This window comes from Mauremys reevesii, linkage group 3, assembly GCF_016161935.1.
Source record: "Mauremys reevesii isolate NIE-2019 linkage group 3, ASM1616193v1, whole genome shotgun sequence".
Classification (NCBI taxonomy): domain Eukaryota; kingdom Metazoa; phylum Chordata; order Testudines; family Geoemydidae; genus Mauremys; species Mauremys reevesii.
The window spans coordinates 91,471,105-91,495,998 of NC_052625.1; the positions used below are offsets into that span (position 1 = coordinate 91,471,105).

The window sequence follows — 24,894 nt, forward strand, 5'->3', positions numbered from 1 at the left end:
TCTATAGGGCGGGAAAAAAAGCCTCCACCGACGCGCCCAAACAGCATTTGCTCAGTCAAGTCATGCAACGAGTTTGAGAGACTGATGTTACTATCCAAAGTCCAACCAATGGCCCATGTTTGTTGTTCTCAGGTTCCTGGCAAGTAGAGTTTTCCCAGTGCAACAAACCGAAGCCGAAAGTTCCTAAATTAACACGCTGTGCTCTGGAGACAGAGCAGATAGTCAGCCAACCCCAAAATAGCTCTGGGAGGGAAAAGGTTTTGAGTAAAATGATCAGCGTTACAACCTGCCTACCCCTTTCCCCAACTATACCCTGTGCCAGACCCATACCTGGCACAAAATCCTTCCCCTGGCATGCCGGCATAACTACACTCATCAGCAAATTCGAGGGCTAGAGCCCTGGCTCCTACTCTCTACTCCATCCTGTCCCCTTGCACCAGGTTGGGATGCAAAAGCCCCATGGAGGCTGCTCTCCTTCCTGTGCTGCTACCCATGATCAGCGTAGCCATTGCAAGGGAGTGAGAGGGTACATAATGCAAATTCCAGGTCACAATCTTGCCATCAGTCACGTGTAGATAGATCACACTATTTTAACATTTACAGTATTTATAAACATTAAATATGGGTAGAACTATTTCTTATAAGCTTTAATAAGGAATTATTAGAAGCAGCATGGTGTTTTGTTTTGTTTTAAGAACACAATGTCCATCTACCTGTTTTTCTTCCCAGTCCTAGGAAAAAATCACCATTGGAATAAAAGTGCAAAAAAAAATAAAAATAATTTCATGTGATTTTGTGGTGTGTTGGGAGGAGAGACAGGATGGGTGCACCTGCTGGAGGTGTCAAAATTGAACATTTTTCATAAGGCCATTGAACACCAGGAATACAGTGGTCACAATTATACACTACAGTTACATTCTCAATGCAAAATGAGCTTTGCTACCATCTACATAGCATTTGTATACCTAGAACTCAGAAGTACACTGCAGTAACTATGCCACAAATGCCATGATAATTTCAATGACAGCCACTGGATGTACATTTACACTGTAGCTTTTTCTTTTAGTCTTTCCTTTTCAAAAGATGAACAGCTCGAACAATCTGAATGTGCCGCCTGACTCACCTATGCAAGTTTTCTACATCTTCAATAGTCTCAGGCAATGTTTTCCCTTTGGTTTCAGGCAGCAGCAACACCAATCCACCAGCAATTAAACCAACCACAGCTGCAAATTAAACACACGAGAAGACCAAGTTAGAACCCAACACACATCATGTGATACATTTGATGCCATCTGGCTGCAATAATAATTGCTGAATTTAATTAAAGCAACAAAGTTTGTAGAGGAGATTGTATTTTTAAACACACAACAAAGGGCTAAAATTTGGTCTATATAATAGTATACAGAATTTTTGCACACAAGGTAAGTTCACAGCTTTTCAGGGGTCTCATTGCAGCATTACTGAGATAATTATAGGTAGTAACATTTAATTATAAGCTACGGACTATAATGGTATCTATCAGGTTGGAAAGGCTTATTTGACAAATGGCAGTTGGTATGTTTGTATGAGATGAAATGTACTGGATTTCTCGTCACCATGAGAACAAGATTTTCAAAATTACAGTTCATCTCTCACTCATTAAGTTCCTGGTCACCAACTTCATAAGCCCCAGTCTAAAATGTATGTATTATGAAGTCCCTTGTAAATAATATAAATATGTTCTTTATTAAAAATAATGTATTGCCTTCAAAGATAGTCTTCTAGCAATAACGCACTAGCCCAAAGACTGGAATTTTGCAGTATCTGGCCTAAAGTTTAGATTGACTAATCTCCAGGAAGTTTCAGCCTGTTTTGAAGAAGGCTGCTTACTAGTCTATAGCCTTTTTAAAAGACGATTACATGGTTGTCTGGCCAAAAAAGAGAACATTGATAAGACTGAAGTCTGCAACATCCTTAATAATCCATAAAATATACCTGACAGGCACCATTTGAAATTACAATATCTTGTCTCAAGACAGAGACCAAACCACAGAAGTAAGGAAATGACTCTCATGAATATTGTCAACAAACTGAGATGTGATCTGAATTTTGGTAAATGTCACAATCCTCTTCAATTTGTTAAAGCAACATTTGCTAGTTTGCAGCTTTTTTAAAAAAAAAGCACATAAGAAACCATAAATATAATATGGAAGCAGACTGACTAACATACACAACTCAGAAGTGAACTATTAGTTTATTATGAGTTGAAGGTTTTGTGAAGGGAAAAAAATATTTCTCTCCTAGATTTGAAATCAGTTTCTCAGATTTGTTTGTCATGACAATTGAGACATGGTTAATACACCTGAGGAACACTCCACAAGAAGGTAAGAAAATACTTACCAAAAACTATAAGTGGCAGCTCATGCCAGATCTCTGCCAGCCTGTAGACAATGAACGGGGCTAGTATCCCACCAACATCACAAAAGGAAGAGCAGACCATTACACCAAGGTTCCTGATTTAACAGCAAAACAATTATTGCATTATATTGGTCTGAAAAAGTTCTGTAGCTGGAGCAGAGTTGATCAAAACACTGAGCTGGTACGGAATACATCCTGCCATAAAATTGTGATGATTAACTATTTGCATTAGTGCAGTGCCTCAAAGCCCAGGCATGAACCTGGACTCCATTGCACCAGACACTGTATAAACAGAACAAACATCCCTGCCCCAAAGAGTTTACAATCTAAGCATGAGACAACAGATGGGGGGAGTACAAGGAAACAATTAGACTATTGGTCAACACAATAGGCTGCGGTCTCAGCAGCCTAACCATAATAAAATTCCAAAATAGAATCAAGTCCTGAGTCTCTCCTGCCTTGCTCCTCATGAAGTCATTCACACCTGTGTAGCACGAGACTATAACCCTACCAAGAGGCATGGGAAGGTTTACTCCTATTTTGCATAAGTGTGAGTAAGTGATTCTCTGAGATTCAGAGAACTTTCTACAGTTTCGTGTGGGCTCTCTGCCTTGTGCTGATTGGTTGTCTACACCAACCTCACCCCCCCATCCCTCACTGTCTGTCTCAGTTTCACTCAGCACCTGCCCCTCCTTATTTTCTTCTGATCTGTTCTGCCCTCCCTCCCCCACTTCCCTTCCCATTTAGCTGATTCCCCCGCCCCCCAACATAAAAATATCATGAAGTTACCCTTCCCACCCACTGTTTCTATCCTCTGTTTAGATCGTAAACTTTTCAGGACAGGGACCATCTACTGCTCTGTGTTTGTAGAGTGCCTAGCACACTGGGGTTCTACTCTTGATTGGCCCTTAAGCACCACTGTAATAAACATGATTAATAATAAACTTCAATGTAGCAGAGAATCAGGCTCAGAGTGTCCTATTAGAACCTCCCATCAGATAGAACAGAACTTTGACAGTTATTTAAAATAATGTAGCTAATATTTTCAATGTAGGGAGATGTTCAAAGGTCCGCCTAATGTATATGCCCATAAAAAAACAAACAAGAAAGCCTTCAGTAGCTTCCTAAGTAGAGCTTATAGGCAGAATGATCTTTATACAGGTTTCAAATGAGTGTATGGGAATCTAGCAGTTTCTAGATAATATGGGCTAAATTTAGATTCTTTTAGGGTCTTTTTATTTTTTTTTTTAAGTGATGAATGCATGCACCTAAAATCCTCTTATAAAACTGCTAGACAAAGCCAGTGCTTAGGGGTAGATTAATAGCTTCATAGATTTTAAGACAAGACCATTAGATCATCTACTTTGTATATCACTGGCTCTTAAATTTCATCCAGTTACCGCTGTGTTGAGCCCAGTAATTTGTGTTTGGCTAAAGAATATCTCCAGAAATGCATCCAGTCTTGATTTGAAGACTTCAAGGGATGGAGAATTCATCACTTCCCTTTAATACCAAAAGGTGCCCCAATCCACCAACACATTGGGGCTTCCAAAACTTCAACCAGCCCAGATTCTTCCCAGTCCTCCTCAATTCTGCTCCCCTCCTCAAATACACTCTTTTATGCTACTTCTATCTTCCTGCTCTCCCAGACCCCCAAGAGACTCTCCATTTCTCACTGATTCATTATTGTCTCTAGCCCCTTTCGACCTCTGGATTTGAAGGACAAGAATCTTGCTTTAATCCAGCTCTGCACGTTCCATTTGCAGTACAATGTATAGTGAGAAGTTGTAAAGGAATATTCTGTTCCTGCATTAACTTGTCTTTTATTCAATTTTCTAAGTGATCCATTTGCATAATGTTCTTTAGATATCAATAGGTCTATAATTCTGGAGCATTTCTGTACTAATCATTAAGTCAATATAAAATACAACATATCCGTCAGTTTCAATAGCTGCCTTTCACATCGTGCTGGCCCCAGACAATGCACTCACCTCAAAAAGGTTGGGTACAGTTCAGTGTTTACAAAGCAAACCATTTCGAAAGTCACTGTAATTCCCATTCTCCCAATGCAACCTACAGTCATTTTTAGCCAGTGGATATCTGCAGAGGAAACAGTTATTTCACTTGCAATGTTTTCTGGAGGTTTTTGGGGCCAGTGGTGATTGGGTGGGCTGGGGTTATCTAATGAAACAATGTTATTTTCAGTGGAATCCAATAATCCTGTAGTACTTGAATTGTATTAGTTCGGAGGAACTGCTATTGTTTAATTGCACAAAGCAGCAGATTAAAACAATCAGCACCACGTAGGTTATTGTTAAATGTGATTCGCAAAGTTATGTACAGTACCCTATTTCCCCCCAAGATATTTCCTATTAATTCTGATGTCTGCAAAAATGTAGACTTTCATTTACTCCATCTCACTTCTGAGGGGCGGGAGCCAGGGGTGTAAGGAAAATCTCCAGCACCTGTCAGGGTCACAGGCTACAATCACAGATGTGCTTTTGCAAACGTTCAAACCTAGACTATAGCAAGACAGATTAATGAGGTCCCCAAGAGGTAACACTGAGACGGTAAACTACTGAAACCTCTGACAACTCACCCTCGGGGATTAAAGCCATAATGAGACAGGCAGCCCCTGCCACCAGAGTTGCCACAGCCCAGGGATAGCGACGGCCAATGCGATTGATTGTGAGAAGGATAATGAAGGCAGCTGGAAATTCAACAAGGGCAGAATAGAAGAAATCCAGATACATGTTCTCACCAGCCATTGCCATGTGCATGATGAGCCCTTGGTACAGAAGAGAGCTGGCCAACCTAGGCAGAAAACAGAGCCCATTCTTCTTAAGAGATTTAGTCAAAGAACAGAGCCCCATTTCCTCTTGGAAAGCACAAACTTTCTGAACCACAATTAGGTCAATGAAACCAACTTCAGCTCTAATTTACTCAGTGTAGACGAAAGCCTGAGAGAACAGTAGCAATTAATTCTGGAAAGCAGAAACTAGAGGTAGAGTTTACAGCCCATAAAATAATGTGGTAGGTCAGGAACTAAGTGTTGAATATAAATCAGGTATGCAATATTAATGGTATCGTAGACTAAGGCTAAAAAAGCTTTCAGCCTACTCATACTTCTAGCTCTGAGTTATAATTATGGGCTTATGATCACTGAAGGAATATAGTCCTTTGTCAAGAGCCCATTCTGCCCTCTGCATGCTCACCATCAGACATAATGGAGACTCAGATGGGCAGTTGAACGAGCAATGAGTTTTCTAAATTACTCCTCTTAACAGCTTGTATGGTTGAAAAGAGCTCTTAGTTGAGAACAAATTGACCATGCATCTGGGGAGTGAGTTCAGAAGGTAGGCAAATTCTCCTGGTCAAATGCTTGTATTAACATTCTCATCTTGCCTTAAAAGATAAATTTACCAACAACTGTTTCATATAAGGAAGATGTTAAGAGCTTGTCCGCATGACGAGTTACTGTGTGGAGACCCAGGGTGTGAATCTACAACACTTCAGCTTGCCATGCAGTAACATCCCACGGGGAACTACTACAGTGCGCTGAAAGGCCAGGAGCATGGCTTAGCGCAAGTCTTTCACTGCACTGTAGCAGTGTCCACATGGCGAGTTACTGCATGGAAAGCTGGTGCACTGTACTGTCACACTCTGGCTTGCTGCACAGTAGCACACCACATAAACAGCTCTAAGACTAGGAAATTCTGTCATGGCAACATGGATTTGTCTGTGCTTAGGGATCAGCACCAGCAGATCTACAGAGATTCCTAGAAGCTGATTGGTGACTATGGGCTACAGGCAAAGCCGATGGAGTCACTTTGATTTTGTCTATACCACTTTGGCTTTACATCAATAGTTCCACCACCAGGGATAGCTCAGTGGTTTGAGCATTGACCTGCTAAACCCAGGGTTGTGAGTTCAATCCTTGAGGGGACCACTTAGGCAGGGGCAGCTCTATGTATTTTGCTGCCCCAAGCACGGCAGGCAGGCTGCCTTCGGTGGCTTGCCTGCAGGAGGTCCCCGGTCCTGCAGATTCGGCAGCAGCTTGCAGGAGGTCTGCCGAAGCCGTGGGACCAGCGGACCCTCCGCAGGCATGCCACCGAAGGCAATCTGCCTGCCGCCCTCGCGGCGACCGGCAGAGCGCCCCCCGTGACTTGCCGCCCCAGGCATGTGCTTGGCATGCTGGTGCCTGGAGCTGTCCCTGCACTTAGGGATCTGGGGCAAAATCAGTACTTGGTCCTGCTAGTGAAGGCAGGGGGCTGGACTCGATGATCCTTCAGGGTCCCTTCCAGTTCTAGGAGATAGGTATATCTCCATTATAAAAAAAAATTGAATGTGTCCACACCACGGTTGCTTTACATTGATTCAGGCGAGATGGCTCCTTCAGCCAGTGAACCTCAGTCCTCAGATGAGGGACCCCTCCTGCACGGTATTCCTTGGTTACTTCCCACTTCACAGCAACTCCCTCCATCACACTTTCTCCAATAGCTCCCCATCCCCTGGCTAAAGTCAGGCCTGGGATAGGGAGACATCTCTGGGTATGGCAGATACCATGGGGGGGGTCACACTGGGGGCATAGGGCGCAACTATCAGACCTGACATTGAGCCAGTTGAGCTAGTACATTGCAGCCAACAGTTACCCACCTGATTGAGCCTGCACCAATTTAGGCCATCCCAGTTCTTACCTCTATCCAATTTGGGGGTAATTGATACCAGTTTTTGCCTCATTACAGTTGACTGAAGCACTTGTCTATATAGACATAACGTGCTCTTAAACTGACGGAGTGGGGACCAAGTGTAACATCTGTGTGTAGAGAAGTCCTCTTGTGGCCCAATAATTCATCCATTGGTGACCAGACACATGAGGTCATCATGGCAATGGAGCTAAACTAAAACCACAGTTAAGAATGCTAGCTTGTACTGTTCCCGTGATCTCCCGACAGGACTGAGAGTAACCGAGAAACCTCCCCAGCAGTACAGGAAGACAAAGGAGGAAGAAAGTCTGGAGCATGAAAAAACTGAGTTCTGAGTGCAGGAAATGGGGGTAAGACAAAACTGGAACTTTAATGCTTTGTAATAAAAAAATTAAAGTTGTCTTAAGACTTACCAGTTATACATCAAAATGAATGTGTGTTTCCGCATCTGAGGTGTCCTGACAAGGTCCATGAATGAAGGACTCAGATTTTCCACATCTTCCTCTTCAAGGTTAATATTCTACAGAAGAACCAGTGCATTGTTAATTAAGGGCTAAACTGGGTGAGAGAAATTGATTATGTTAAAGCAAACAGGGAGGGAGGGGCTCGTGACATTCTGTAAGTCATATTAGATATGTTACTTAATACAATACATAAGCGCTTCCTGGGAAATGCACATTCCATTGTGATTATTGCATGGGATAGGGAGGAGAAGGATCACAATGATAATGAGGGAATTCTTTAACTTCAACAGTTTTAGCTGTTCCTTAACTATTTGATTTGGTGTTTCTTAAGTAATTTCTCCAGGATTCTAAATAAGTTTCCTTTTTCTTTAGTCTTAGCTGAACAGGTCATGAGTCAGCAGCATTGCAGTGCAAAATGTTTCAGCTCTGGAATACACAAGAACCTTGGCACAGCACTGACACCTGGGGTATATTCCTGGCCTTGTTTCAAACCTCCCGCATGACATGGGGCAAGCGTCTGAATCTGTCCTTGCACCAGCTTCCTTATATGTGCAATGGGGAATAATAGTTATCCAGCTGGGACTGAGAGGTTAACTTTGATATTTACCAGCATGTAGAACTCCTCAGGTGGAAAGCATCATAGAAAACACTTTTAGAATGTTCACCTACAAGCAGAAAACCTCAAGCGCACCTGAAAATGGGCAGGCAGCTTTTTCCCATTCTTTTTGGCAATATAGTCCACAATCTTCATGGCCTTGTCATTTTGCTTCTGAGATATCAGCCACCTTGGAGACTCAGGCAGACACCTGTAATTCAAGCAAGCAGATGCTGCCATACAGAAAACAAAATGGTGCATCCACACTGAATCCAAGCTATGGAGACAGTACTTCTGTTGAACACAATGACACTATTTTCAGCTTTTCAAGAAAACAGTTTGCCGTGCTGCAAGATGAAGTTGGAGGAGCAGCCTTGGCAGTAGCTCAGTTTTACTGGAGATGAACACAGTCATGATAAAACAATAAATAATATGAAAACTTTGCTATAAGAACATTCATACCACTCGCTCAATTTACCCATCTGATGACTCCTCATGAGGAGCCATTTTCCAATTATACCATCACCAGACACGAGAGAGAGAGAGAGAGAGAGAGAGAGAGAGACAGAGACAGAGACAGAGACAGACAGACCCTCTCTAAAAGCACAGGAACTCTCACTCCATTTACTCATGTTAAATAAAACTCACAAAAATAGATATAGGAAGAAAACAAAACTCTATCCCCCATAATCCCCACTCTGGGCAGACGACTCTTCACGACCCAAGTGCTCATAAAAAGAAAAAAGAGTGAAACCAAAATGACAAGTTAATTCTTTTAAACAATACATCAAAATGATCTACTAAAGAGGAACCTATTACTTTTGGTTGTGCCACAAAATATAGTGTAATTTTTAAAAAATTCTGTACAACAAACCACTTTAAATAAAAATACTTAGCCACTGGACAATGACCACTAATTAACCACCATTTCAAAGTGATGTCAGTCAAATTACGGCCTTAAATTATTTAATAAATTTCCCTTTAAACAAATGTTCAGTTGATGCATATATAAAATTCAATTTCTTGTGTCAAATTTTACATCCAATTTTCTTTTAAAAATAATCCACTAACAGCATAACATAACAGAAGTTTGATTCCTAAGAATACATTAGACAAGATGTGTATGCTATAATACAACCAAGGATTGAACATTAAAAGAGACTATTCCCACTCTTAGTTGGTGTAGATCTGCTGTTTGCATTAACCAGAGTAATGTGCATGCAATCAGTATATGACATTCTCCCACAGCTCTTGATCCTCTCTTGACTGGAGGGAAATACCATTTTAAATCTTCTGTTGAGGTAAATGAAAGTGCTTACCAGTAATAGAGCAAGAGGAGGAAGCATGGTAGAGTAACAGTAAGCTGCAACCATCTCCAGTGAGGAATAGCATAAGCAACACCATCGAACAGGAGAAGTCCAACTGTAAAGGCCGCTTGATAGAGAATTCCCACTGTCTTCCTATGGCTTGGACCAACAACTTCTGTGACTGTTCAAAACCAGAAGGAAAACTGATAGAAGAACCAAGAAACCCTACTCCAGAAACAAGGGGTTTCAAGCATTTCAGGAGGTATAGATTCTTTTCAGGGAGTCTGGAGGCAAACACTAATTCCCTGAAGAACATTCCTTAAAAATTCTAGATCAGAGGTAGGCAACCTATGGCACGTGTGCCAAAGGCGGCACGCGAGCTGATTTTCAGTGGCACTCACACTGCCTGGGTCCTGGCCACCGGTCCAGGGGGCTCTGCATTTTAATTTAATTTTAAATGAAGCTTCTTAAACACTTTTAAAGCCTTATTTACTTTACATAGAACAATAGTTTAGTTATATATTATAGACTTATAGAAAGAGACCTTCTAAAACATTAAAAAGTATTACCAGCATGCAAAAACCTAAATTAGAGTGAATAAATGAAGACTCAGCACACCACTGCTGAAAGGTTGCCGACCCGTTCTAGATTTTTGCATAAAATCTTAATACAAATCCTTTGATATTTGTAGACCAAGCTTAATTTGCTTATGAAATTTTATTTTTATTAGATCATTGAGGTCAGTAATTATGTTCTTCCTGACTGTACTGTGCTTAAATCTTATTTTCTGTTATAGCATTCCATGCTTAAGTGAAACACGATCACCAAAATTTACATGGGATATTTTACTGTACAGTACAACACTATCCTAAATAAAGTTCCCATAATATATAACTGAAGGATCATATTGTGCAATGAGGTAATAATCCTTCATTGTATGACTGATGTGAAATGGAGGGGGGGGAAGCTGTTCCAATAGTGGATTTAATACTCAAATCACTAGAATGAATTTTTTTTAATATATTTTTTATATATATACATATATACACACATGCAAAATGGACTGGTTGATGCATTAAGTTTTCTTCATCTCAAACTTCTGGATAACTACATTAGCTCAATGTTTCTGCTACAATGTTTAGCAGTATAATAGTTTAAAAGGTTGGCATTTCAGTTTCTGTCACCTTCAGAGTTAACACTCCACTGATGTGAATGAGGCAGTTCACACCACTCAGAGCTATTGTTTAAAAACTGTCCACTTTACAGATTCAGGAAGACAGAATGCTTAAGCCGTGTAGCATTTGAAAGATTTTCTTTGCAACTGTAAAGGAGAAAAGTTTATATTTTAAAAACAAAACCTAAATTCTGCAACACCTAAGGGATCCCTAATGGCACCTTTAGCACCTTGGGCAACAGCAAACTATATTTAACAGACCATATAAACCAGTGGTCCCCAACCTTTTTGTGGCCAGTAGAACATTCAAGTTTTCAGAAGAGTATGGTGGGCGCCAACAATTTTTCAAGGTTTATTTTGTATTTGTACAATAATACAAAAATCATCATATTTATTATTACATGATAGATGAATCCATAAGATAAAAAGGGTAATTTTACATGTAAAAAGGTATTAAATTATTCAGCAATTGCTCTTTATCTACCTGTAAGAAAAATTAAGGAGTTTTTACGAAATAAATATCATAAACAGTTTTCATCTTATTTATTTTAAAAAAGTAAAACATTGTTGAACTACTGATCCAAATATATTTATTATTCTTACTTTAACATAGAATGAAGCCTGCAGCCCTGGAGTTCTCTGTCCCTGGCAGGCGCGGGGCTGTGGCTTCTCTCCGGCTTAAGCCGCAGCCCCGCGCCTGCTGGGGACCGAGAACAGCGGCACCTGCAGCCCCGGAGTTTGCTGTCCCCAGCAGGGGCGGGGCCGCAGCTTCACGCTGGAGAGAAGCCATGGCCCGGCACCTGCCGGGGACAGGGGACAGAGAACACCGGCGCCCGCAGCCTGCAGCCCCGGAGAAGCCAGAGAGAAACTGCAACCCTGCACCTACTAGAGACAGAACACCGGTGCCCGCAGTCTGCAGCCCCGGAGTTCTCTGTCCCCGGCAGGTGCAGGGCCACGGCTTCTCTCCCCTGCTGGGCACTAAGTGGGCGCACATAAATGCCCTGGCGGGCGCCATGGCACCCATGGACACTGCATTGGGTACCACTGATATAAACAAAAAAACCAAACTAATGCTGGATCAGTGTAGAGTGATATAATCAGAGTGACACTGTCACTAGTTGAGCAGGGCTGGATTAACAACACACAGGCAAATGAGGCATATGTCCAGAACCCAAATTTGGGGAGGAGGTGATGGGTTTTTTTTAACCAATGCAGATTTTTGCACAAATGGAAAAAAATTCACTGGGCAAGTCTACACTACCTCTAAAGTCAATCTAATTTACGTCACTCAGGAGTGTGAGAAAGATACCCCCCCCAAACAATGCAAGTTAGATCGACTTAAGCACTGTCTGCACTGGCGCTGTTAGCAGGAGACACTGTCCCACTGACAGCTTCCGGCTCTCACAGAGGTGGAGTAATTATGCTGCCAGGAGAACGGTCTCCTGTCGGAATACAGTGTCTTCCCCAGATGCGCTACTGCTGCATTGATGCAGCTGCGCCAATGTAGCTCTTCTAATGTAGACCTGCCCACTCATTTGAGTGGGTGGCATTGCAACCTGGCGCATGGGGTTGCAGCACTGCTCAGGTTTGGCCCATCCACCCCTGTCCTGGTGAGTAGTGCCACAAGCAGCAGCAGGACAAGCAGCCGGTCCAGCAGATCCACAGCCTGGCCATGGCGAGTGTACCTTACGACTGTTTGCTGTGATTCACATTAGAAGTTGGGGCCCAGAAGTGTATGTTTGCCTAGAACCCAGCAATGGGTTAATCTGGCTCTGCATGTGACCTCTTTATTGCCTTCCCACCCTGAGATACATTTTCCATTCAAATGAGCATGCACTATCAAAGAGCGCCAAAACAACGTCTGCCTTTTTCTTGGTAGGTATCTACTGTACTTGAGTTATTGTTTACGATGTAAAGCCTGGGTTTGCCATTTACTGCTCCTTTGTGTATAAAGATTCCTCAAAGTTGTTTGCTTCCTCACAGCCCTCCTTTCACTCTGTTTAGAGAGCACTGGAGCCTGAACAGTGATGTCACACCAAGCTGCTGCACCCTTCCCTCTCTTGCTACTGGGGACTGGGAACTGCATCTCAGGTAACAGCCTCATTTGACATCACAATTCTGATCTTCCAAAGACATTGGAATCTGAGGAGAGAAAGAAACTGATCTCTCTAATGTAGGCTAATAAGCAGGGGGGAAACAATCTCTGAGCAAGTCATATATACTTTCAAAAAGCAGCAAAGGGCCCTTTTCTGCTTTCCAGTTCGCATTTAGTCCAATGAATTGCCAGTTTTCCCTTCATCTCCCATTACCAATATTACTGCCAGGGAAAGCACCAGTCTTACTCAGGATGTAGCCTGCTGTCCAGCTGCCCTTGCTGACCAGTCCTTGTAGGAAGCGAAAGATCACCATCCAAAGGTAGCTTGGTGCGAAGGCCACAAGAACTCCAGAGGTGGCACTTACAAGGATTGTCACTATAAGGCAAAGTTTACGGCCAAACCTGCATGGGAAAAGAATTACAAGTACAAGATCAAAATACAGACACATACCGTAAACTGTTAAACTCCATGTAGCATTTAGAAAATCCAAACATTTGTCTATTGGAAGAATCATCCCATATTAATTATTATAGAACTACATTTATATGGTGTTAATGGGGGCCTAGTGCTCACCCACCATTTGGGTTAACTTCTCCATTGCTTTGTAATTCCATAAATGCTATTGAGCAGTTTGGATGAAACCAAGTATCCCAAATGATAGGTGAGCAATAGGCCCACATTAATACGTATAGCTGATAAAGGTATCCCTTCCTGTCTATTTTTGGAACAGTCTGTGTTATTAAATATGGAGGAAAGATACCTGCAGATGAATATAATTACTCTGCAGTTTCTTTTGAAGTACCTATATAATGTGAGGATTAGGAGTAACTAATTTACATACAAAGGGCCCGATCTTGCAAACCATGCAAGTTCAAATCTTCCATTGACATGAATCGAAGTTTCACATGTAGAGAACTCACATGAGGAGGCCTGTAGAGCTTGCAATGCAAAGCAATTTGGAGGGGGAGTGGAGGGATGGGTGGAGGGGAATACATTGTTAGGAATGTGGGCACATCTTTTTCCAGTGACTGGAAAAATGGTTCTAATGGTTTATAACATGACGTGCCCTTCCTGTACCCAGAGCCAGTGGTATATCCTTAATCTCAATGGGAGTCTACAATGACTTCATACCCTAGTTCTGAACACAGTGCTGCAGTTATGAAAAATCACTCAGGTCTCGTATCTGCATTGATATTGTATCTATTTGGCAAGCTCCGACTATTATTTCTTGATAAGCAAACCTTTAACAAAAGGAAACAGGATGTTTTCATATCAAAATTGCAATTCATACCACAGAAAGACAGAATGACAACTCCAACTCAGAGTTTCCTGGCTTTTGTTAACAATCAGTATGTTCATAAATGGTGTCTGGGTTTTTTGCACGTTATCACTGTAAAATATACTGAAGAGCACATGAGCACTGCAGGGAGGAAACTTGCGGGATCAGGAAAGATCCGCAGCTACAAAAACTCATAGAAATCTCAAAGTCTTTGATATTTTTTTTAAGACTGCGAGACTTAAGGGTGTTCATTCATCGAAAGGCGCATGAGCATGCTGTTAGTCAGATGGACTTTCCTCTACATTTGTTTATTTTTAACTGCTAAACATTGATTAGGGATATCAGCTATGTTTTAATATCCCACACATACCTGTCTGCTATGTAGCCGATGAATATCGAGCCCAAAAAAAAGCCAGCATTCACGCAGGACTGAAAGAGATCCACCTTCCAGGAGTCCTCACACACCAGGTTAAACTGAAGAGGCACATCACAGTTAGACGGGAAACTCAGTGAATATAGCCACTCCTTAAATCTAGAAACTGGCTGATACCAACAACCACTTTAGCCTTATTAAAACATTCTATTCCAGGGTTGATCCTGCATTTTAAGCATCCCAGAGTCCCAGAAGTGGTTAGAGACATAGCAATACAAGACCAGGCCCCTGGATAATTCTGCTGATATCACCTCTATTTCCCATGCATCTAATCGTATATGACTAGGGAGATATGGATGGGGGGGTGGGGGAACCACACTTGTTGCTCAGTATTAGAATATCACCCAAAAGCCCCAACCAGGATTAGGACTCTTTTGTGCTAGGCACTGTATAATCGTAGTTAATCACTACCTCCTTGGACATAGACATGCAGGCAACTCTGGTCCCTTTGGCAGTTTCCACTGGGGGCTGGCAGCTATGGTCCCAGCCACGATTCAGCTCCTCTAACAGGATGTAGAATTTTCTTTGCAATGAAGATTCTAGATGGCTATAAAAAGCAGCAAACACCACGTGACCTCTGCTGGGCTACAGTTTGAGAGCAGCTGCCTTAAAATACTATGCACTCCGAGCAGGAACAGTTTGAATTTGCTGTAAGAAGCCCAAGAAGAGAGGTCCTCAGAGCTTGCTAGGCCTGAACACAGAGTCTTCAAGACACTGGGGGGCTTTGGAGAGCCAAAGCAGGATTGTACCTATCCAAATGCTATCCAGAATCAACCCTGTTAGATATTGGCTACTCATTCTTGGGTTTTGAGCATAGTTTTAGAAAATGTTTCATAAAGAAATATTGGTTATGTTGGGGGGGAGGGGCACGCACAGTTAAAGGACGTATATCTGGCTGTATATCCCTTTCCTTCCTGCTGGGGTTAGGATAGTTAAAGCTATGTATTTTTAATCCGCACACCAAGATGTGTTTACTCCTGTTCCGCTGTATTTCTGGTTATAGGGATTAGCATAGGACAAAGCCTGGTGCTGCTCCTGTGTTACCTGTGACTTTTTTCCAGGTCCATTGCTGGACAGCCAAGCGAGGGCTGAAAGGAAGGAGCTAGGACCCTTGTTGCAACCATGCTAGAAGTTGTGGACAAAAATGGGGATCCTTATCCAAACCCTCTAAAAAGAACTTCAGACTGGGGTGCCCATTCTGACTCCACAGCAGGGAGGCTCTCCCCGTCCGACTGGCAGCAGGCCAGTTGCTGAGAACCTCCTATTTTTTTCAAAGATATTTAAATATAAGAAATGTTTAAGGTGAAGAAAGTCACTATTGGCTGTTTTTTAAAACAAAAATTTTGTCTGTTTCTCCTTCTATGAAGAAGTGTTGGACTCAGCGCTGCAGGAGGCAATTAATCTAGTTCTTGCCAGTAGCGGCGATTCCAATGGAATAAAGTATATATTGACAGCGCACCTTCACCGGGACCTCACTTTGCTTTAAAATTGACAGCGGAACTCCTATGTGATGCAAGAGAGCTGACTCTGCAATAACACTGAGGCACCTGACTGCTCCAAATGCCTAACAGATACATAAGTAATCTGGAAGCAAAGTCTAACAGACCTATAATAATGATTGACAAGGAGTACAGGATTTTTAACTGAATTTTTGTTTACTTTAAAAAAAGGCTAAAAGTAAGGACTATAGTTCTATCTGTGGAAACCTTTTATAATGCAGATTTACACCGTTATAGAAATGTTTTGACAGGCTCTGAAAAGCTATTCAATGCAAGATCTTTAACAAATTTAATGCAAGTAGAAAAGTGTTCCTAGTTTGGTCAAGATTTCCAAAAGGGATTGATCGTGGCATCTCAGTTTTTGAGTCCCAACTTGAGATGCCTCAGAAGACCCCAATTTTCAAACAGTTGTGAGCACCTGCTTTGACCTGTAAAGGGGTCATTGAGACATCCAGGATCAACAGTCACTTTTGTAAACCTTGGCTCACTGGGCCTACGTTTTTCCTTTGTCCTTCAGCTGCTGCTATAGAGACAATACAAATAATTACAAGTTAACAAAAAGTCTGTTGCAGATGATAGTAAATATGAAGGTAAAATGCTCAGAAATTATTATTTATAAGAGAAAGTGAGGCAACAGAGAGAACCTGTCTGTGTGTACAGAGCTCTTCAACACAAGGCACATTTAGGGCAAAATGTTCAGAATTGACTGTTGAACTTCACACAACCAAATCCACATTTAGACACTTAAATAAGTGGTTTGATTTTCAGAAAAGCCAAACACCTGCAATGCCTGTTGACTTCACACTAGTCATCCTAAGAGGCTTATCATGGGTCATTCCCTCACCAACATTACCTCCTGTCATTTGGATACTTGCATCCATCCCAATACAAAGATTTATCCTTAGACACTTTAAAATAAAATAATGGAAAGCTTTTATTTTAGATGCTTTTTAAAAAAAAACAAGCAAGATGTTTTGGGCTAAATTTAATCTGACAAGGTCCCTTAAGACAATTTTCTTACTCACTAAAAATTAGTACAACTTTTATCATTTAGCATATACCTATGAACGGGTTTTTCCACAAAGCACATAATATTGCCGAATATGCACCTGTTATTTCTAAGCCTGTCAAGTGATTGAAAATGTAGAAAACATCCAAAATATTTAAATAAATGGTATTCTTCTCTTGTTTAACAATGCGATTAATTTTTTAAATATATTTCAATTACAACACAGAATAAAGTGTACAGTGCTCACTTTATATTTATTTTCATTACAAGTATTTGCACCGTAAAAAGAAATAGCATTTTTCAATTCACCTAATACAAGTACTGTAGTACTCTCTATCATGAAAGTTGAACTTACAAATGTAGAATTATGTACCAAGAAAGCCTGCATAAAACAAAACAATTGTTTATTCAAAAATAAAACAATGTAAAATTTTAGAGCCAAATCCACTCAGTCCTACTTCTTGTTCAGCCAATCATTCAGACACACAAATTTGTTTACATTTCCAGGAAATAATGCTGCCTGCTTCTTTTTTTACAATGTCACCTGAAAACGAGCACAGGCATTTGCATAGCGCTGTTGTAGCCGGCGTCGCAAGATATTTACGTACCAGATGTGTTAAAGATTCATATGTCCCTTCATGCTTCAACCACCATTCCAGGGGACATGTGTCCATGCTGATGATGGATTCTGCTCTATAACAATCCAAAGCAGTGCAGACCAACGCATGTTCATTTTCATCATCTGAGTCAGATGTCACCAGCAGAAGGTTGGTTTTCTTTTTTGGTGGTTCAAGTTCTGTAGTTTCTGCATCAGAGTGTTGCTCTTTTAAGACAGCCAAAAGCATGTTCCACACCTTGTTCCTCTCTGATTTTGGAAGGCACTTCAGATTCTTAAACCTTGGGTCAAATGCTGTAGCTATTTTTAGAAATCTCATATTGGTAACTTTTGTGTTTGTGAAATCTGTAGTGAAAGTGTTCTTAAAATGAACAACAACATGTGCTGGGTCATCTTCCGAGACTGCTATAACATGAAATATATGCAGGGGCGGCTCCAGGCACCTGCGCAGCAAGCACGTGCCTGGGGCAGCAAGCCATGGGGGAGCGGTGTGGCGGTCGCCGTGAGGGCGGGAGTCAGGCAGGCTTCAGCGGCATTTCTGCAGGAGGTCCACCTCTGCTTCGGCAGCAATTCAGCGGAAGGTACTGAAGGCGCGGGACCATCAGATCACCCATAGAAAGTCCGCCAAATCTGCATGCCGCCGAAGACCGCCTGACTGCCGTGCTTGGGGCAGCAAAAAACAGAGCCGCCCCTGAATATATGGCTGAATGTGGGTAAAATAGAGTAAGGGACATACAATTCTCCCCCAAGGAGTTCAGTCACAAATTTAATTAACACATTTTAAATATATAAATAACTTGTAGTGCTGGCTACAAAAGTGCCATGCAAATGCCTGCTCTCACTTTCTGGTGACGTAAATAAGAAGAGGGCAGCAGTATCTCCTGTAAATGTAGACAAACTTGTTTCTCTTAGCAATTGGCTGAAAAAGAAATAGGACTGAGTGTACTTGTAGGCTCTGAAGTTTTACGTTGTTTTGGTTTTGAGTGCAGTTCTGTAACAAAAAATCTATATTTGTAAGTTGCACTTTAATGACAAAGATTGCACTACAGTACTTGTATGAGGTGAATTGAAAAATACTATTTTTTATAATTTTTACAGTGCTAATTTGTAATAAAAAATAAACTGATTTCAGTTATAACAGAATACAGTATATATGAAAATATAGAAAAATCCAAAATATTTAATAAATTTCAATTGGTATTCTATTAACAGTGCGATTAAAACCACAATTAATCGCAATTAACTTTTATAATCACGATTTTTTTTTAGTTAATTGCATCAGTTAATCGACAGCCCTAGTTATTTCAGATACACTGTCCTTCAGCAGTTTAGCCTCCACACATTTTATAACTGAACTGTTATAGGCATTAAGCACCAATTTCCCGTTTTAGACCTTGTCGACAACTTTTAACAAGCGTGTAACCTGTTAGCGTAACATGTGTGTCTACACACTGTGTCGTGAACATTGTTAGAAACTGTGGCAGTTGCACTGTTTCGCCCTTGAGATAGGTCTAGACTGGCATGTGATTATCTTCCTGTTATTTTGCTGTGGAGATACACGCGCATGGCCATGAGGGTGCTAACTGCTTTAGCTGGCCCTCTTTCTTTCCAGCTCTCTGTGGGTATGTCTACTCTGCAATTAGACGCCTGTGGCAGGCACGTGCCAGCTGACTGAGGCTCCTGGGGCTTGGGCTGCAAAGCTGTTTAACTGCAGTGTAGACTTCTGGGCTCGGCCTGGATCCTGGGCTTTCGGACCCTGCAAAGTGGGAAGTCCCAGAGCTCAGGCTGCAATCCAAGCACAGAGGTCTACACTGCAATTAAACAGCCTCGCAGCCTGAGCCCCGGGAGCTTGAGTCAGCTGGGATGGGACAGCTGCAGGTTTTTATTTGCAGTGTAGACATACCCTGTGTGGTTGGTCAGACCAGCCCCCACCTGCTGCTGCTCTATCTATAGATTCTCTAGGTGCTCAATCTCCTGCAGAGGTGCTACGGGAAAGCTAGCCATGTTTTCCCAGAATGCACCAATGTCAACACAGACAGTGTGGATACGCTACCTTGTCTGGCATGTAGTTATGTTGTGCCAAGAGTTTGTGTGGATACAACTCAGCCATGTTTGTTGTCAGGTGAGAATGGCACAAACTGGTTACTAAACACAGTTGCATCTATGTGTGCAGGGCCTTAAATAAAGGATCCCCTCTAGGAACGGTTTCTATATGGGCCCTTGAGTTTGCTGCCAGGAACAGGAATGTGGGGAACCACAAAGGCAGTGTGGCTTGACGTGGGTCCCTGGGCCTGGCACCCCGTCAATGGGAACGTACAACAGCACTATCACTCACTAAAATCAGCAGCAGCAATTGGGCTGGTTGGTGCCTGCTCCAGAGGAGGCGCGTACAGATGGTCACTTCTGAGGGAAGCATCGTGGAAAAAGATAACATGAGGAGCCCTGTGCAGCACTAGCCACACTGAAACCCTGAACCTGGAAATCAGGGGAGCAGCAAAAGCCGGGAGGAGAAAGAAAAGGGGATGGAAAGAAAAACAGGATGGCACCAGGAAGCTAATGAGAAAGACAAGGGAAGGAGAAGGTCAGAGACTATGAGAAGTGCTGGATTGTGGGTGAAATGTTAAGATGAGGTTGATTCTGCCTGTCCTCAGTGCAAGGGGTGGAATGTCTCATAGGAAACAGCCATCTGGATCAAGTTGCTAGTTTTTGTCAAATTAAAAGCAGTTCCAACGTCCAAGCTGAACTGACATATTGTACAGCAGTTAAAGTTTGTCTTGGCTGTAATAAGTGACTAGAGTTGTTTTTACTGGCAACTGCCACAAACCAAAACCTTTAATGAACAAGGTTTCAGAACAATTTTACAAGTAAAAAATGGAAACAATGTTTTTCATCAGTAAATTTACAAAATTGTTGTCAATATACTGGAATCTGAAGAATACACACACTTTTGTGTAGTGTTCATATGAAGAGAATTCCTCTAAGCAGAGGAAAATTAGTGTCAGAAATCAAAAAGTATCCACAGTTAAGATGTGGAGATTTTCTGAATATCTAAAGGGAAGGAAGTTTCCAATTTTTTAAAAAAAGGAAAAAACCACCCTTTGTTTCCCCCCCTTATGGTTCATATGTTTTATTGCTACAAAAATTGTATTTTTAAAACATTGTATCCCACTAAATCCAATTCTCTTCAAGTAGCTCAATCATTAGTCTAATCCAGGCAGTAAATCCTTCTATTTCTTTTAGTTCGTTCATTCTTATCAACTGCATTTCAACAGGTGACATTTGTCTTTGTAGCAATGTGCCCTCATCCCACCATCTGATCCCTGCGCAGAGTCCCACTGCAGTCAGAGGCCCGGGAGCCCACTCACATAGATCAGATTGCCATACAAGGAGCGAAGGAGGACATATTGTCTGCAGTTACAAGGATTCTAAAAAGTACCACCTCTTCAATTTCAGCAAAGTAGGACATTTCCCTAACAGCAGTGATTACATGTTCACCTGCCTACCTGATGTAATGGGACTAGATGGCACAGTATTACAATAGCTTCAATTATTCCCCTCCAGCACAGCTCAGAGAGTGATGATGGGTAACTATTCCTCTTCCTCAAGAGCTCTCCCCCTGGGACCCCACAATTCCAACTTATACATGAGACCACTTGGAGAGATGGCCATGGAGCCCTAACAATATGCCGATAACTCTCCACTGTCATTTTCTACTGACACAAACAATACCACACTACCAAGAGGTCAAAATGCCTATGAGATCAGCTCCTGGAATGAAGGGCAGCTGCCTTAAACTCAGCCTGGACAAGACCAAAAAGTGTTGCTACTTGGAATGATGAAATGCCCAGAAGAACCAAGGCCTTGACTCTGATCCACCCAATGGTCAAAGTGGCACAAAGCCTTGGGGTTCCATTTGACTTATCATTGTGTGGATATGACCAGATAGCATCAGTGACAAAAGAAGCCTTCTTCCACTTCCAGCTCACAAGGACACTCCACCCTCTTTCTCCTGGACAAGGACCTGGCCACAATGATCCATCCATTTGTCGCCTATAAATGTCATCACTGTATATGATGTTGAACGGAGAAACAATGCACAGGCCAAATTCAGCTGCCTGCCTCCTCCGCAGCTTAATGTGCTCATAGTACCTAAACATGTGCTCCAGTCTCTCCACTGACTCTGTCAAGGCTGATTTTCCACTCTGGCACTTCGAGTGCAGAAGGTGGGGACCCACAAGGATTCTAAAAATTAATACTGGCCACTCCAGGCTTGTATTAGTCTTTTAGGATTACAGCTTTTCTCTGACCTTGATGTGTAGATGCTGCCACCACCCAAGTGCAAAAACCCCTTTGAAAGACCAGGAAGGCACACTTGGGAATTCCTTCCTGTGGGGTACCCTTAAGCCCTCTCCCCCACTACTTCTTCCCCTCCCGGGAAGAGCTGAGAAAGAAAACAAAGGAAATCAGCTGTTGCCACCAGCTAATTAAACATGTGCACAAACCTTTAGGACAAAATCCAATCTTGTTCTTAAAAAGGGTAAATTTTATTAAAACAAAAAGAAAGAAAATACATTTAAAAGCTGAAATTATTGCTAGATTTAAAAAACCCTCATAACAATTAAACATCAAAGAAAGTTTTATTCTCGAAGTCAAGCTTAAAGATTACAAGAAAAACAAAAAGCATTTGGGGTTAGCACAGAGGAGTCCACAAGCCATAAAGAAATAAACAAAGATAAACCTAATAGCGTCTTCATAGACATTTCCCAATCTACTTACCGTACATATCAGGGGTTTTAAATGAGTAGTTTCTAGGTATGATTTGATGATTTTTCATACTTGGTCCAAGCTTTTACAGCATAGCTACTTTGTCCCTTCTCTCCTAGAGAGCCACCAGAGACTGACAATGGGCAAGTTTTTTCCCCAATTTTAAAAAGTTCAAGCCTTTCCATTGGCTCTTTTGGCCAGGTGCCCATTCAGAGTCAGACTTTAAGGTCAGAAGGGACCATTATGATCGTTTAGTCTGACCTCCTTGGAAGTAGTGGTTATTTTATAATATATGCCTACATTGTCTGTGATTTATTTCCAGTTTGGTTGACTAATAAATAGTGTCTTTCAGAGGGATTGTGCATTATCTTTTTCCTATACGTAGCCATTTAATCTCATCATCTTTTATCCAACCTAATGAACTTAAAAGGTGTTTCACATTTGTCAAGGATAGATCTTAAATTTTTTCCCCCTCAAAAACTATAAGATTTAGGCCCCGATCCTACAGTGAGCACTGTGTGGGTGTAGGAATCCACTTGTGTGGAACTCATTGCACACATGACATCTTATGTGGTACTCTTGGTTTCCATTTCAAGTTTGAGGGGCATGTATGCACTCTTCCATGGGAGTGCTCATGCAATTAAAAGCTTTACATAAGATTGAGCTCAATTTACACAAGGATCCATTTACCTATTTGTAAAGTGTAGGTAGCTCCCTGGTTGAACGCAAGAGCCTATCAACCGCGCAAACAATTCTATACAGCACTTCAGAACAAAAAACAGGTTATGCAATCAAACAGACCGGAGTAGTCAATATATTCCATTATGCGGAGTCTCCTCTTTAATAAAATCACTTCTGTTAAATTTAAACCTTTGTCTGCCCTCAACTAGTTGGTAACCCGGGGAATGGGGAGGAAGAGGAAAATATTCATTTTTACCTCAGTCACGATGGATGATCCTGAAGAATCGTAAACCCAGCCATCTTGACAGGGGGTAAGAGGGATACTGCTCCTGTTGCCATAACCAGTGAAGTTTTCTAAGGGGTTTATGCAGCTGAGGCCAGTTGTGTTCCAGTCCATGTCGTACCTCCTGCACTGACTAGAGAAAGACTCCCCATGTCTCCCCTGCTCTGGAACGGTGTAATTCAGCTCCTCTGCTAGACTCCAGCCACATCGGCTGCTCAACTCAGCAACTCCAGGACTGAGACAGCGGTGTTCAGGAGTGAACCCCAGGAAGATGACACCCATGTAAATAGGTGGGAAGGCAGCAGACGTGAAGCATAAGACAAAAAAGACTTGCTTCTGGAACAAGCCAAATTCCCCAATATGCTCTAGAATGTCATCCAAGGTTGGCATTTTTGCATATGGCAACTCACTTATAGTAACTAACCTGGTTTCTCTTCCCAACACTGCTATATATTTTGTTGGCAGCAAAGCTGCTTAAGTAGCAATAAAACATTTGACCAAAAGTCAAAGAGCTACTTTATAAATTATTAAGCTGTGTATTGCAAGCTTTATTTTTTAAGTTAAATTTGAAATCAAGCCTAGGCTCACCCGTGAAGCATGGGGAATTGCTATTTGACCCCCACCAGATCCCCTAAAATAGATTCTTCTTCTTCGGGTGGGCAGCAAGTCGGGTAGGAGGGACAAGTTGTTTGCTCACAAAAAAATTAACAGGGCTAATAAAAAAAAAGTCATTTGTCATTAATTACCCAGATCCTTATTAAGGTACTTTGAAAGGTATCCTTCCCTCGCTTGTGCCTTATTACCTTGATTTAGGTAGGGTACTCAACAATATTTCTAACTTAATAAATTTATTAGCATGGGTGTGAGAATGAAAAATTTAAAGGTTGCCATTGCTAGGCAGCAGACTCTTGAATAGAGCCTGTCAGGAACAGGCTTTGCAGGGGATATTTAAAATGTGGTTCAATAGAGAAAAGGAAAAAAAACAGCTCTCACCTTTGAAGCTGAGCTTTGTAGTGGGGTAGAAATATATGCTTTAAAAAGGCTTGTAGGCGGATGCCTGTTTTTGTATTTACCCTCATCAGGGGTTTCCCCATTCTTTTCTCACCACTTCCTCACAGGATGGGTGCAGGGGGATTGCTGTCACAGGTGAGGATTTAGAGACAGGTATTTGCCTTTGGGCTTGTCCTCCAGCACCTGCTCAGGGTTGATCTAGATTGTGGATAGAACTTTTTTGCACAAGGCTTTAAAAGATTTCAGGAAAAACCTTTGTAGCATTTTTCCCCTCCATGTACTTCTCAAAGCCTGAAGATGAGAGCGCCCCTTCCTCAGTAGAAAAGGAGTTTGTCAGAAGACAGATCTTAGGGTTTTTGTCCCTATTCCCCTCCCCCACTCCAGCTTCTCTGTGGTGGGGGGGGGTGGCCTACTTTACAAGCATTGCTGCCTAGCTGTTGTCAGGAGTGGTCTTTTGCAGCCTGCTTTATGCAGGGCCTTGAGCCCTCTGGATAGATCTCCCTCAGGATGGTCCCCTTCAGGTCCCACTCCCCCTGCCCAGGGCTCATTGCTGGAACTCCTTGATTCAAACCAGGAAAGA

General features: G+C 41.9%; 1 protein-coding gene across 1 annotated transcript; it reads right to left on the reverse strand.

Annotated features, from left to right (window-relative positions):
• Positions 1–1,119: 1,119 nt before the first annotated feature.
• On the reverse strand, positions 1,120–23,820 carry LOC120401405 (solute carrier family 22 member 2-like). The gene is made up of 10 exons (XM_039531365.1): positions 23,277–23,820; positions 14,389–14,492; positions 12,986–13,140; positions 9,482–9,650; positions 8,259–8,373; positions 7,517–7,623; positions 4,997–5,211; positions 4,389–4,497; positions 2,380–2,492; positions 1,120–1,223 (listed from the first exon to the last, which is right to left on the reverse strand). The coding sequence occupies exons 1-10, from the start codon at positions 23,691–23,693 to the stop codon at positions 1,120–1,122; spliced, it is 1,608 nt and encodes a 535-aa protein (XP_039387299.1). The 5' UTR covers positions 23,694–23,820.
• Between the last annotated feature and the right edge of the window lie 1,074 nt (positions 23,821–24,894).

What these genes read in the sequence shown, in the direction of transcription:
- LOC120401405 (XM_039531365.1), bottom strand. Translation starts at nt 23,693, where the DNA reads ATGCCAACCTTGGATGACATTCTAGAGCATATTGGGGAATTTGGCTTG. An exon ending in ATCGGCTACATAGCAGACAG is followed by an intron (nt 13,141 to 14,388) that starts GTATGTGTGGGA and finishes TTTCCCATGCAG; the next exon opens with GTTTGGCCGTAAACTTTGCC. An exon ending in AGCTGCCTGCCCATTTTCAG is followed by an intron (nt 7,624 to 8,258) that starts GTGCGCTTGAGG and finishes GTTCTTCTGTAG; the next exon opens with AATATTAACCTTGAAGAGGA.